This window comes from Penicillium verhagenii, assembly GCF_028828195.1.
Source record: "Penicillium verhagenii strain IBT 33310 chromosome Unknown utg000013l_segment0_segment0, whole genome shotgun sequence".
NCBI classification, from domain to species: domain Eukaryota; kingdom Fungi; phylum Ascomycota; class Eurotiomycetes; order Eurotiales; family Aspergillaceae; genus Penicillium; species Penicillium verhagenii.
The window spans coordinates 742,442-755,310 of record NW_026643177.1 but is presented as its reverse complement, the minus strand read 5'-3'; the positions used below and the strand labels follow the sequence as shown (position 1 = coordinate 755,310).

The following is a 12,869-nucleotide window of genomic DNA, read 5'->3' as shown; positions in this document are numbered from 1 at the left end:
GCTTTGCCTTCATTGAATTTAATTTGCTTATTTTAGAACTCCGACTCCTCAATTTCTTAGCAAGACATGAGTTCCCCCCTACACTACTTGAGCACTTGTGGTAATATACATGCATTGGTGTCGCTACTTCAATAACTTGATGTAATGCAGTGCTACACAAAACCAACCGTTCTAACTAATGCAATGTAACTCGACAGGGGTACCCATCAGCTGGATGTGTGCCAGCTTTTTCAGTCTGGTAAGCCCTCTCCCCATGTACAGTCTTCGGGGTTTCTTTAGTTAGACCAACCCAGCGACTAAGCTTAGCGATCGAACTTTGATTTTGCAGGTTCATCGCATCCCACTCGTCATAGGCTGGCGAGATATCGAATTCCCGCGCCGTCATTACAAGAACAGTCCGCATCTCATTGTAGACTAGTGTTTGGCCAATGCAATTTCGGGGACCTTGTTCGAAGGGCCGCCACGCAGCTGGGTTGGGGTAGAGCTCGTGGTCCGGATCGACAAGCCAGCGCTCGGGTAAAAATTCCTCTGCTCGGGGCCAAATTCGCGGGTTGTAGTGGACTGACGGGTGGAGAATATTCGCACCGATGTCATCTAATGGATAGACGTTTCCGTGTCGGTCGGTGAGTGTAAGCCCTTTGCCTCCCCCACGGGCGGTCGAGGCGGGTGCGAATAGCCGGAGAGTCTCTTTGATGACGGCGAGAGTGTAAGGACACTGATTCAATAGAGCGGGCTTGGATTTGAGGAGGAGCCCGGTGGTGGACAGATCGTATCCGAAGACGCGATCATGTTCTTGGCGCATTTGCGTCAACACATCGGGGTGCTTAGAGAGCATGTAGTAGGTGTAAACTATGGTACTAGAAGTGGTATCGTTTCCAGCGAAGAGAAAGAGGCGGATCTGGTAGCTAGCATACTTGGCGAAATGCTCGTCTAGTTCGTCAGTGCTGTCGGAGCCTTTTTTGAGGGTTGAGTCGGCAAGGTAAGCTTCAAGGGCTAGTGCAATGACTGATTTCGCACGATTCGGGCCAGATTGCGACGACTGTGGTGACTTCTTCTCCTGTTGGATCTCTGTAAATCGCTGGTGTAGCTCATCCTTTATGCAGTTCTCTACAACCCGGCTGTAGTAGTTTTGAAAAAATGGTCGGAGCGGATTGAGCAGAATGCGAGGGTCCCAGAAGGAATGCCATGCCGTTATTACATGCAGCGCATGGGCAAGCTTGTGCTGGGAGCGTTGATGACCGGAATCCATGTCGCTAGATGCACCGTTAAAAGATAGCTACAAGATAGAAAATATAAGTGTACTCACAGGGTTACTTTGAGGATGATCTCCATTGTGAGGCTAGTCGTCAAATCATCAAGTCGCAGAATCCCCGACCCAGCCTTTTCCCTCAGAATGTCGCAAAAGACCTCCACAGAGTCCACGACAGCAGGCATGAGATCCATCATACTGCTATTACTGAATCCTGGATTGAAAACTGCTCGCCACTCCTTCCATTCTTGACCACTCATGGAGTGCAGATTAGGTCCGCCGACAATAGGCTTCATCATTGCGAGGTGCAGATCAAGCTTTGGAAGAACATGTTTCGTTGAGATCTGCACTGCAGCATCGGGATCGAAAACGATAAAGAATGGAGGGTAGATTGGCCAGAAGTCCATAAGGAAGATTTCTGTATCTTTGTATTCCAAGGCGAGGTCTTGCATGGCAAGTTGGACAAAGGCATCGGCCGGTAGGCGGTCGACGTATTTTTGAAGCACGAGAAGATGGCCAGTCACCCAGTTCCATTTTGGCATCGGCTAAAAAATAATCAGTATCGATTGTGATACTTCTACTCGAAGCTGCAACTTACGATTCCCTGCTTGCGAAGCTTGTTGATTTTGCAGCGGTTTTGATATCCGCAGTACACAACATACCCAATTGTCGTCAATAGAGGCACGCTAAGCGTGAAGAGGGTGTGGGAAAAAACCATGATCGGTGACAAGGGGAGTATTTTGCTCCAAGCCAAGGAATGGGTAAAATGTTGAAGCACTTGAGACCAGGAGAGGTTAAGATTGGGGGAAGCTTTGAGCCCAGTGTAATCAAGAGTGTCACGTGGGGGCAGGGATTAGCAGCTGTCGGGGAATTGAGACAAAGAAAAAGTCATTTCATTTTATCATTTTGATTTTGAAGAAGAGTTTTTCCTATAAAATTCATAATGCTCTTTGATGTTCTAAAATTCTAGAAATCTTTGGTCTTTGGCGTCAGGCATGAAAAGCACACATCAGGATGGCTCCGACCGGCATCCAAAGCACTCAGAACCATATCCATCATCTCACCGCGCATCAGGCTTTCATAAATACCACTCACTCTACTACCAATTGTTTTCTTGTCATCCGTAGGAAGGCCTTGTCTGGCGTTATACAATGGATCATCTTTGAGACCGCAGTGCAAGGGTATATTGAGCTTCGAACGGACCCAAGTATATAGTTGAGCGGATCCGTCACCCAGCTGGGTAGCCACCTCTGCAGGGGCAATCGTCGGACTGGGATAAAACAGGGCATCGGCTTTCTCTTGAAGGATTGTTTGAAATCGCTTTTTGAAAGCAGCAAGCATCGACACTGAACAATCATGTTCGTTGTTGACCAGGAAATCAGTGACAGGCGACACCACAGCATCGACAACGTGTGGAATACGATCTTTCCAGGTGTTGGAATTCCAATGATACCATGTTGACTCGATTAAAGGACGCAGAGAATGGGCAAGATTCTCGATTTGACACCCATCTAAGCCCAGATCAAACATCGCTCCATCTGGTGCGAGGCTCTTCAATCGATCGTGGAATGCGGAAAGAAACCGGACATGGTTTGCGCGCATTTCAACAGCCTGACACGACACGTAGATATGACAAGCACTCATGTGCGCGACCAAGTCTGCGGCTTCCATGGTACGCCGGGCTGAAATCAGAGCCAGCGAGTTTATACCCTGGTTATGCATCTCGGCAGACATGACGTGAGCAGAAACAGGATGCGCCAAAGCTGCCAGTTCAGACATGTAAGCCGACATGTTGACATCGATACCTTTCATGGTGTAGTTCTCGTGATCGCTTGAGTTGAGATTAGCCTCGAGGCCATTGTTTGTATTCGGAGCGATGATCTCTGTGACTTGTGACCAAAGCATACGGCCGATCATTTGAAGAGCCAGGCGTGTCTTGTCCATAGCAGAAGTGATGACGACAGCCTGGAAGTTTCCGCCCGAGTAAACCTCTCCATCACCTTGTTCTGTAGGATTTATGAGGGGATTGTCGGATGTAGAATTGAGTTCGACCTCGAGCTGATGTTGGGCGAGAAGGAGGTCCTCTAGGTACGGCCCGATCCACTGTGGGGCGGTTCGTGTGGAGTACCGATCCTGCCAAAGCCCTTCCCCGGTTCTTTTCCTCGACTCCAGACCATCGACGAACTTGGAGCCGTTCAAGAACCGACGGATGTTGCTAGCTGCCTCGATCTGACCAGTGTGTGGGCGTATAGCGTGAATAAAAGGCTGCGCCCATTCAACATTTCCACCCATGCACTCTGCCGCAAATGCCGTGAGCATCTGGGCGAGCAGTGCAAGTTGTTGCGCGTCGTAGAGTACCAAACTGGCCACAGCTACAGAAGGAGCAGTGCCATTGATGAGACCGAGCGCTTCTTTGGGGCCTAGTCCAGAAGGTGATAGCCCACTCTCTTTCAAAGCTTCCGACGCAGGTATAATTCTGGCATCTTTGCCTTTGCCGACCTGCACGAAAACATCCGGATTGCCCGCAACGGCTCCAGCGATATAAGACATGGGCATCAGATCTCCAGATGCAGATATCGTTCCTCTGAGCGGGACCATAGGGGTTATTCCGTGATGCAACAAATCCACCAAGCTCTGGAGCACGCTCAATCGCACTGCACTATGGCCTCGGAGGTTCTGGTTAGCTCGGGCGACTATTGCACCGCGAACCCAGGCGGGGGGCATGACGTGGGAGGGCTCGCGTTCCGAATTGCTGGCCGGGTCTTTGTCCGCTGCGGTGATGATCGCGCTCTGGGTATGCTGCAGAAGATGGATCTGTAGATCAAGGACATCACTAGTCCTGGTGTCGGCGCTCCCTCCGAAACCAGTGTTCACCCCATATACCACGTATTCGTGTGCGAGATAATTTTCGAGGGTTTTGACGCTGAGGTCAAGTCGGTGAGCGAGATGTTCGTCCGTACTGATCGTAGGCTTGATGCCATGGCGGGCAACTGCAATGATGGACGCAATATCAAGGTTGTTTCCATCTAGGACAATTGTCTTGGTTTGGCCCTTCAATTCCTGCAGTTCTTTCCATATGCGAAGTGTTGCTGCGGCATGGGGGGTCATGTTGGTTCCGGTCATTATGGGAGAATATATGGAGAAAGGGGTGGTGGGTAAGTCGGAGAGAGTTTCTGGTTGTGTGTTTTGTTTCCTAGGGACAGAGAAACCTTATATCCGCGTACCTTTGTTTCCCGGCGGTGGTTGAGCAGTTGATGGAATGCTCTGAGTATTTCAGCTCCTCAGATCCGTGTACCCCCGCTGTAAGCCCCAGATTAAATGATTACACGAAAAGCCACAGGGCCAAGAAAAAAAGGAAAACAAAAATCAAGATGATACGTCCAAATTCCCCGCTGCTAACCGTTCATCCCCATGTCAAACCATTGTTGGCTTGTCAAATGGCAATGGTTAGAAGGACTCCAGGCTCCTGGAGATACATGGTGCTACTGGTGGTAGAAAACCAGTTCCTCATAGATCCGTAAAATGTACTCCTTGTAGATTTCTAAATTGGCCACAACACCACTGTGATTGATCCAATGACCAGCCGCAAACACTCTTACTAGTAGATACGCCATATGCACATGTAAGCGAGGGTAGCATAGGTGCATAGTACGAGAACACATGCTTAGTAGATGCGCAACACACTGGAAAACCCCTCATAGAAAGGGAATGAGGGAATATTCAAACATTGAATACTTGTGAGTTGTAGCTTTGAAGTTCCGATCTGTCGAGATTCGATGGTCGGCATTGCAAACAGACTAAACAGACTAAACAGACTAAACAAGCCAAACAGTGACAGTCACATGTCGCATTCCTTGTATTTGTTGAATTGGAAAGTTTTACTGTGTACTAGTAGTTACTACTAGTATATTGTATGGGGTATGCGCGTGTAATTTAAGCAAACAAAACAAATTACGACAATTCTACGGCACATAGAAATTGATGACTATTCAGTATTCCCAGGTTTTCTTTCGCGACAGTTTCCTGTCGCTTATTATCTGAAGCCGCCATAATATGCGTTGCTTCACAAATTTTCCAAGGTTCACAGCAACTGATCTTACATCTACAGTGCTGAGATGTTTGTCAAATGTTCGAAGGCTATGATTCGTCTGAAGATATCTAGTGCTTTCCTCACATAAGCATAGCCAGGCCGGCTTCGAGCGCCTTTGATTTAGGCGCTAGTAGATGTCGAAGTCTTCCCGATCACCTGCGTCGCGACTCGCGCGTCACGCGTGTATACTTAAAAAACAGCCGTAGAAGTATACCTTCTTTTGGAACCACTTCCCAGGTTGGAAATTTGCTCAACTTTGAATCGCGCACAGCCTCTATCAATCTAGACGCCTTGTTAAATTTAATACTAGTAGTATTCTAGAAGTCTACCTTTTTTTGGAACCACTTCTAGAATACGCTTATACAGCAAACATTCCTAAAAAAGCAAACGTCTTTGAAGAAGCAAACAACCTTAAAGAATGTGCTCAACTTTAAACCGCGCGCAGCCTAGGATATAAACTCCAAGTCATAGCAAATTTAGCAAATTTGCTCAACTTTAAATCGCGCGCCGCCTATATAAACTCCAAGTAATAGTAAATTTAGCCTTCTAGATATAGGTATATCATATATGCAGCAACAAGTTTGAGAGCAAGCTGGAAAAAGCAAACATTTCACACGAACCGGTATCAAATTCTTCGCGGGGGCCAATCATCTATCACGGCCATTATCACGGTCCCTAATCCGCCCGCATTAATCCGCATTCAGGTTTGGTGAGTTCGCAGCCCTGAGTCTTATCATTATCGCGTGCCTCAGGATCCGCCACCCGACGGTGACCTCCGACAACTCTATTCAACCAGGCTTGGTTCATCACTGGCTGACCATTTCAAAAAGATCCGATCCTTGGAATTCCGAAATGGAGATCTCCGATGAATATAATCTTCCCCTTTTCAATCTTGATAACCACTTGGGCAATTGATAGGGCATCAACCATATAACTCGGATATCCATGAACAATTAAATGACATGCCCTGATGACAGTCGTTTATCCTACAATGAGACAGTGCCAGGAAAAGTACCGCCATTAGTCCAATCATGTCTCTTCTGAGCAGAGGATCAAAAGCGGATTCGCCTTATGATTCTGGACCTCAGCTTTTGAGGGATGTATGGGGTCTTACAGCCGTTGCTATTCTCGTGGTGCTTCTGAGATTCATTGCGAAATTGCGAGTTGCGAAGTTTGGGCCGGATGATATACTCATGGGCTTTGCACTGGTTAGCATACATTTCTTTTTTCCCTGTTATCAACTAGGAAGATTCCATCGCGCGCAAAGAATGGAAGGAAGTATTGTTTTGTTCCAAATTGACGTCTGTGGTTACTATGTCACAGTGTTTAGCGACGGTCGGATCTATCATGACCACCCTCGGCATCAAGCATGGGTTTGGACAACGGGTAGACGATATTGACACTTCCATTGTCCCAACTGTCATCATGTTTGACTACCTTGCACAAACATTTGCGCTGGCAGGCGGGGCATTAGGCCGGGTTTCGTTCATCGTTTTTGTCATCGGAATACTCGTTTCAAGACACTGGCACAGAGTGGTCTTTTGGGGACTTGTGGCGATGCAGCTGGTAGTAAATTCGATGTTTATCATCATATTGTTTGTGCAATGCCCTGGCCATGCATCAGCTATTTGGGAACATTCGGACAAATCGAAATGTTGGAACACGCGAGTGCAGGCTTACTATGGATACTTCCAAGGAGGTTAGTACTAAGAGAATAATTTCCAACGACTACGCTGATCTTAATGATTCAATACTAACATTTTCACCATTCACGCAATAGCCTTCAATTCAGCAACCGATCTCTATCTTGCTGTCTTTTCAACCTGCGTATTCTGGACCTTGAACTTGAAGTTAAAAGTGAAGCTGGGATTGGTCACTTTGCTTGGGCTAGGCATTTTGTGAGTGACGATCTGTGGACTCGCACTAGTTGATCAAGCCGCAGTCTGACCAATTGAAACTAACGCGCTTTGATTTGGTGCAGTGCAATGGTCGCCGCTATCATCCGAACGGTCCAGACACGCGTCCTCGCATCCTACGATATTGACCCGACAATTGCCACAGTCGACTACGATCGCTGGCTGTACATTGAGACATATCTTGTTATAATTACGGCTTCGGTGCCGTTTCTTCGGTCATTATTACGCTCAACGAAGAGTCAACCTGCAAGCTGGAATACTCATGAGCTAAGCTCTCCTTACGCGGTCGGCTCGAGTATGCACACAGCTCGGACCAGAAAGCGTGAATCTTCAATGGACGGGACACGGATCATGGCTGTTTCTGAAGCTCATGCGAGCAATGATGCTTTTCACAGCGATGGTCATGATGATATACACGACTCGGGATACTCAAGAGAATCTGTTATAATTTGTGTTTGAGATTCATCTCTTATGACTTTTTTTCATAATATTTGATTTTCAGAACGGTACGATGTAGCGAATCATTGGTAAAAGCTCGGAAGTTCGTAATTCGGTCCGTCCCCTGCGGGCTTGTGCCAAGTTTGTTGTCGGCTCAATCGAGTATCTTGTCGGCACTGAAAGCTTCATTCAACTCCTCTCCTTATAGCGCCTTCTCGTAGATATCCCATCTTCCATTGCCGGATCTTGCAATGTCTCACTTTCTGTCGTCTTTTCTCATTTCCCGTCGGGTCTGATCCTCATATATAGCCAATTTAGACTTCAAACTGCGAGCACAACACGCTGAAGCTTGATCAAATTTGCCGAGCTACCCGATTGCCAAGAACCAGGAACACACACAGTGGGTTATTTCGTGACTGTTAAAGTTGCAGAATCAAGGGTCAGTGACAGTCGGCAATTGAGATCTGTCGCCGACGGCATTTGGAAAAAAGCGAGGGTGGAGAGCAAGATTGACGATCCGTATATGCAAGTATCAACATTCTGAAGCATCAAGCATACTCCCCCAGATGACGTGAACCATTTTCAACGCGCTTCCCCGTGGGGACAAGATTCTTAAAAGATAAAGCGAGCCTCTCCTGATATATGGACTCATGGCGCCAGATAAAAGCTCATAAAGTGGACCAACGGACAAATCAGATAGAACTTCCACCAATGATCGAGCGGCATTTTAAGCTTCTTGGCAGCCGAGGGACTGTGCGGTGTTATCCGATTTAAGCCAATCAAAATTGCCGATAGCGCGGCCTCATTCCATGCGCTAAACAAGCCATGGGACCCCTAAGATTGACGGAAAAATTGGCCATAGGCCAACCCGGTTTCTCCACCACTCTCAACCCCGCGGCCGCCCCCGCCATGTTTTCCCCAATGTGGCCCCATTTTGTCTGTCTAACCTCATTCTATTCGCGCCACAAGCCCTGTCTGCACGGGTCTGGGGGAGTGGTGGCAGAGGTTACACTCCAACGATGATGATGGTGATGATAATCAATAGCCGAATGTGTCCACCGATGTTTTTCATGGCCCACTCGTTCCATTGTGGAGGTGGATTGCTAGATGGTGTATAAAAAGACTCCATCCGGGGCCCCTTCTTTTTTTTATTTCTCAGTTTCCGGGGAACTCGTATACGGCCGGCCGTTTATCACCAAATTTTATTTTTCATTCCAAGACTTTTTTTTTTCTATTTTTTACAGCGGTTTTCTCAGTGAGGCTTCCTCACCAACACCAACACAATGGCACCTCGTGCATTGAAGAACTACCGCGTGTATATCCTCACAGCAGTCGCCTACCTAGGCTCCCTGCTCTTTGGTTCGTCCCCCGTCCCACGTCAATCCGTTTCACATCAAGTGCAAGACTAACGCATGACCAATCCAGGATATGACACGGGTGTAATGAGCTCCGTCCTAGCGATGGACAGCTTCAAGAAGGACTTCGGTCTTCCAGTCTCATCATCTGGCTTCGCCTCGGACAAAAACGCCCAAGTCTCATCTAACGTCGTCAGTCTCCTGACAGCAGGATGTTTCTTCGGTTCCATCTTCGCCGCATACATCAATGACCGTATTGGTCGTCGATACTCGCTCATGATCTTTTGTTTGATCTTCCTGGTCGGTGCCGCCATCCAGGTCGGCGCCCATCATGAAATCGGCGTCATCTACGGAGGTCGTGTGATTGCCGGTCTCGGTATCGGCGGCATGTCGAGTATCACCCCCGTTTTCGTCAGCGAGAACTGTCCAGCCAAATACAGAGGTCGCATTGCCGGTATGTTCCAGGAGTTCCTGGTCATCGGTAGCACGTTCGCCTACTGGCTGGATTATGGTGTTGCCTTGCACATCCCCGAGAGCACCCGGCAGTGGCGCATTCCCGTGGCCATTCAGCTTGTCCCCGGTGGACTCATGCTTGTGGGATTGTTCTTCCTGAAGGAATCTCCTCGCTGGCTGATGAAGCAAGGGCGGCAGGATGAGGCGCTGACCTCTTTGGCGTACATTCGCAACGAGCCGGAGGACAGCGAGGAGGTGCAGAGGGAGATTGCGGAGATTTTCACTGCGATGGAGGAGGAGTCGCTCGCTACCGAGGGCGTTACCTGGAAGGAGTGCTTGGAGAAGAGCAACCGGTACCGCTTCTTCTTGGCGTTTGTCATCATGTTCTGGCAGCAGTTCTCCGGAACAAACAGTATCGGATACTATGCGCCTCAGATCTTCGAGTCAATTGGTGTTAGCTCGACCAATTCGTCGCTCTTTGCTACCGGTATCTATGGTACTGTCAAGGTTGTCGCGACAGCCATCTTCTTGTTCATTGGAATTGACCGATGGGGTCGCAAGAACAGTATGATCGGTGGTGCTGCATGGATGGCTGCCATGATGTTCATTATTGGAGCTGTCTTGGCCACTAACCCTCCCAACCCCGATGCAAGCGGCGTCTCCCCAGCTTCTACCGCCATGGTCGCGATGATTTACCTTTATGTTATTGGATATTCTTTCTCATGGGGTCCCACACCCTGGGTGTACCTGGGCGAGGTAAGATCTGCCATGTTATCAATTGTTAATATTCCCACTGACCTTTGCGCTAGATTTTCCCCACCCGCCTGCGTTCATACGGTGTCGGTCTCGGCGCAGCCACCCAGTGGCTTTTCAACTTTGTCATCACCGAGGTCACTCCTCGTGCCATTAACAAGATCGGCTGGAGGACTTTCCTCATGTTCGCCATCTTCTGTACCGCCATGGGCATCTTTGTCGCTATCTTCCTCAAGGAGACCAAGGGTCGCAGTCTGGAGGATATGGATCTTATTTTCGGCAATGTCGACGAGAAGCAGCGGCGCGCAGATGTGGAGCAGACACTCCACAAGAGTGACTTCTCCCACTCCGAGCATGTGGAGGAGCACGAAATGGTGGACCCCAAGGAAGAAGGCCAGGTCCATTTGGAAGCGAAATAAATGCTCCCAGGGCTAACCCCATCCACTTTGCCTAGTTATCTGCCATGCTTATGAGAGCAGTGCTTGGGATAGTATGAGATAGATGTTAAGATTATAATGAATCAATGCGTATATACCACGCCAATATCAACCACCTTATGATACCATCTTTGGATTAAGACGTTTTTCCAAATCCCGAATCTCAGCATGAGAAGGCGGCGTAGGCTTGAAATATGAATCACAAATTATGATCGCACAAAGTGAAGCCTATGCAATACATGACACCCATCAGTCGACCGAAGCGACAAAAAAAAAAGATCATTTGCAAAACTCACCAGACAAAAGTCAAACCCATCAGCCACCAATATCTCCATAATGGACCTCGTCGGCTGAGAATAAGCTCCTTTCCAAGTTGCCCCCATCGACAACGAACTGGACACAGTCCTATTCCTCGTCACACTCTGCCGCACATCAGCGACCTTACGCCCCGCAGCCCAAATGCCAAACGTTCCAAATCCCGCATTAGCACTCCGCACCTCCAGCGTCACCATTCTCTCACTGTCGGTCTTCGCATCTTCAGCAAGGGCATTTCGAAAGGTCAAGTCAAAATTACTCTGCAGCCCTTTGCGCTTTAATTTGGCCAGGTCTTCGCCGTCGCTCTCAGTACTCCCCGGTAATCTGATGCGCCAGGGCTTCTTCTTCCATAGTGATCGTTCAGCCTGTGCTTCGAACATGGGTAGGCCCGACGCGTCACGGAACTCGCGGACGCGTCGGCCGCTTTGGTATTTTGTGCCTGTCACGGCTATGAGGGTGGAGTCGTCGCTGTCATATTTTATTTGGAATTCATCTGCGGAGTGGGGATCGTATTTTGGTTGGATCCAGAGGAGTCTTTCGAACTCGGCTATGTGCTCACTGCGGAGGCCGATGGGGCTATGGGGGCTTTGGACGTGTCTCGATCGCATCGTCATGATGCTAGTTATTCTTAAGTCTGGGGTTTTTAAATGTTGCGTGGTTTGGTTAAATTCATTTGAATGTTGGAACGTGTTGATTGGAATGTATGGGATGTGCGGGGGTAGTTATATGTCATTGGGGGACTGAGCCATGGGTAACATTGAACCGTAAGCAGGGCAGCTGATCATCCGATCGGGGGCCAAGCATGGCATTTACAGCCTTGTGCGATCGGAAACTTGCTAAAAAAGAAAACGATGAACGTTATTCTGGGGTATTCACGAATCAGCGTTCAAGGTTGAGCATTTAACTACCTATGCATACTAACCTGAACCCTGGAAGGCGAGCGATCTGGAATCTTGTATGGCTGAGTCACTTGGAGTTTATCTGTGCACTTTCCATTTGTAGTAGATGGTCACTTGTCATTTGTCACTTGTCAAGTTCGAATATTTTATTAAGCGTCAACGGGGGATGTTTCTAGCCACGCCCATTCCATCGTTACTCTCCCCAACGGGATGCTAGCGACTTTCTCAAAAGCCGCCTCAGTAACGTCAAGATCTGTCTCCGCACACCCAACGCACCGGTCCACGACTTTAACATCCACGCTCGCCCCGTCACGGCGAATCCGAATCTTCAGTCCACATAGGGGATTGTCGTTGGGATTTGAGCTCGTCGAAGCCGCATCGAAAATGATATGTGAGACTGCGCAGATCATTTCAGACTCTGTATTGGTATCACCGCACGCCCCAAGGCCAGGGTCATAGTATGTCAGGTCTCCGGAGTATGGGCCCCCGTTGGAGGTCGGTAAGGGAAGGTTGGATTTTTTGCTTTATGGGGGTCAGTATGATGCTGTTTGTTTCCTTTGTGTTGTCCAGGTTCAAATAACTCACTTTTTACCGACTGTGAGTCCAACGGCGAGGCCGATTATTAACGCGATTAGGACGGTAGCAACGATAGCGCCGATGACAAGGAGTTTTCGCGATCGTTTTTGAGACGTCCACCAGGCTATTACTGGTGCGACGAAGGGCCATTTTTGCTTTTGATCTCCGACAACCTCTTTTGTGTCGGTCAGTTGCGGTGTTGCTGTCGCTTGCGCCGCTTCGGCATCAGCGGTCGCAGATGTGACTGGGACTGGGGCTGGGACTGGGACTGGTTTGCGCTTGGGAATTGAAGCCTTTGTGCTGGTCGCATCTTGTGCGGTAGATGTATCGTCGGACATTATTATGATTTTTATGGTATTTAGCGATGGGGTGTCAGTGGAAATCGTGT

At 48.6% G+C, this 12,869-nt stretch overlaps 6 protein-coding genes across 6 annotated transcripts; 2 read left to right on the top strand and 4 right to left on the bottom strand.

Annotated features, from left to right (window-relative positions):
* Positions 1-175: 175 nt before the first annotated feature.
* N7466_011541 (cytochrome P450) lies at positions 176-1,967 on the bottom strand (the record flags this gene model as incomplete). The annotated part of the gene is made up of 3 exons (XM_057170930.1): positions 176-1,253; positions 1,307-1,794; positions 1,848-1,967. 3 exons carry the CDS (start codon positions 1,965-1,967, stop codon positions 176-178), a joined length of 1,686 nt encoding a protein of 561 aa, XP_057015651.1.
* Positions 1,968-2,215: 248 nt separating this feature from the next.
* On the bottom strand, positions 2,216-4,372 carry N7466_011540 (aromatic amino acid ammonia-lyase; the record flags this gene model as incomplete). The annotated part of the gene is made up of 1 exon (XM_057170929.1): positions 2,216-4,372. One exon carries the CDS (start codon positions 4,370-4,372, stop codon positions 2,216-2,218), a length of 2,157 nt encoding a protein of 718 aa, XP_057015650.1.
* Positions 4,373-6,370: 1,998 nt separating this feature from the next.
* On the top strand, positions 6,371-7,714 carry N7466_011539 (uncharacterized protein; the record flags this gene model as incomplete). The annotated part of the gene is made up of 4 exons (XM_057170928.1): positions 6,371-6,547; positions 6,663-7,038; positions 7,120-7,237; positions 7,321-7,714. 4 exons carry the CDS (start codon positions 6,371-6,373, stop codon positions 7,712-7,714), a joined length of 1,065 nt encoding a protein of 354 aa, XP_057015649.1.
* Positions 7,715-8,976: 1,262 nt separating this feature from the next.
* On the top strand, positions 8,977-10,673 carry N7466_011538 (sugar porter family MFS transporter; the record flags this gene model as incomplete). The annotated part of the gene is made up of 3 exons (XM_057170927.1): positions 8,977-9,052; positions 9,119-10,257; positions 10,311-10,673. The coding sequence occupies 3 exons, from the start codon at positions 8,977-8,979 to the stop codon at positions 10,671-10,673; spliced, it is 1,578 nt and encodes a 525-aa protein (XP_057015648.1).
* A 135-nt stretch (positions 10,674-10,808) lies between these two features.
* Positions 10,809-11,620, bottom strand: N7466_011537 (uncharacterized protein; the record flags this gene model as incomplete). The annotated part of the gene is made up of 2 exons (XM_057170926.1): positions 10,809-10,877; positions 10,988-11,620. The coding sequence occupies 2 exons, from the start codon at positions 11,618-11,620 to the stop codon at positions 10,809-10,811; spliced, it is 702 nt and encodes a 233-aa protein (XP_057015647.1).
* A 434-nt stretch (positions 11,621-12,054) lies between these two features.
* N7466_011536 (RlpA-like double-psi beta-barrel domain-containing protein) lies at positions 12,055-12,819 on the bottom strand (the record flags this gene model as incomplete). The annotated part of the gene is made up of 2 exons (XM_057170925.1): positions 12,055-12,427; positions 12,491-12,819. The coding sequence occupies 2 exons, from the start codon at positions 12,817-12,819 to the stop codon at positions 12,055-12,057; spliced, it is 702 nt and encodes a 233-aa protein (XP_057015646.1).
* Positions 12,820-12,869: the final 50 nt, after the last annotated feature.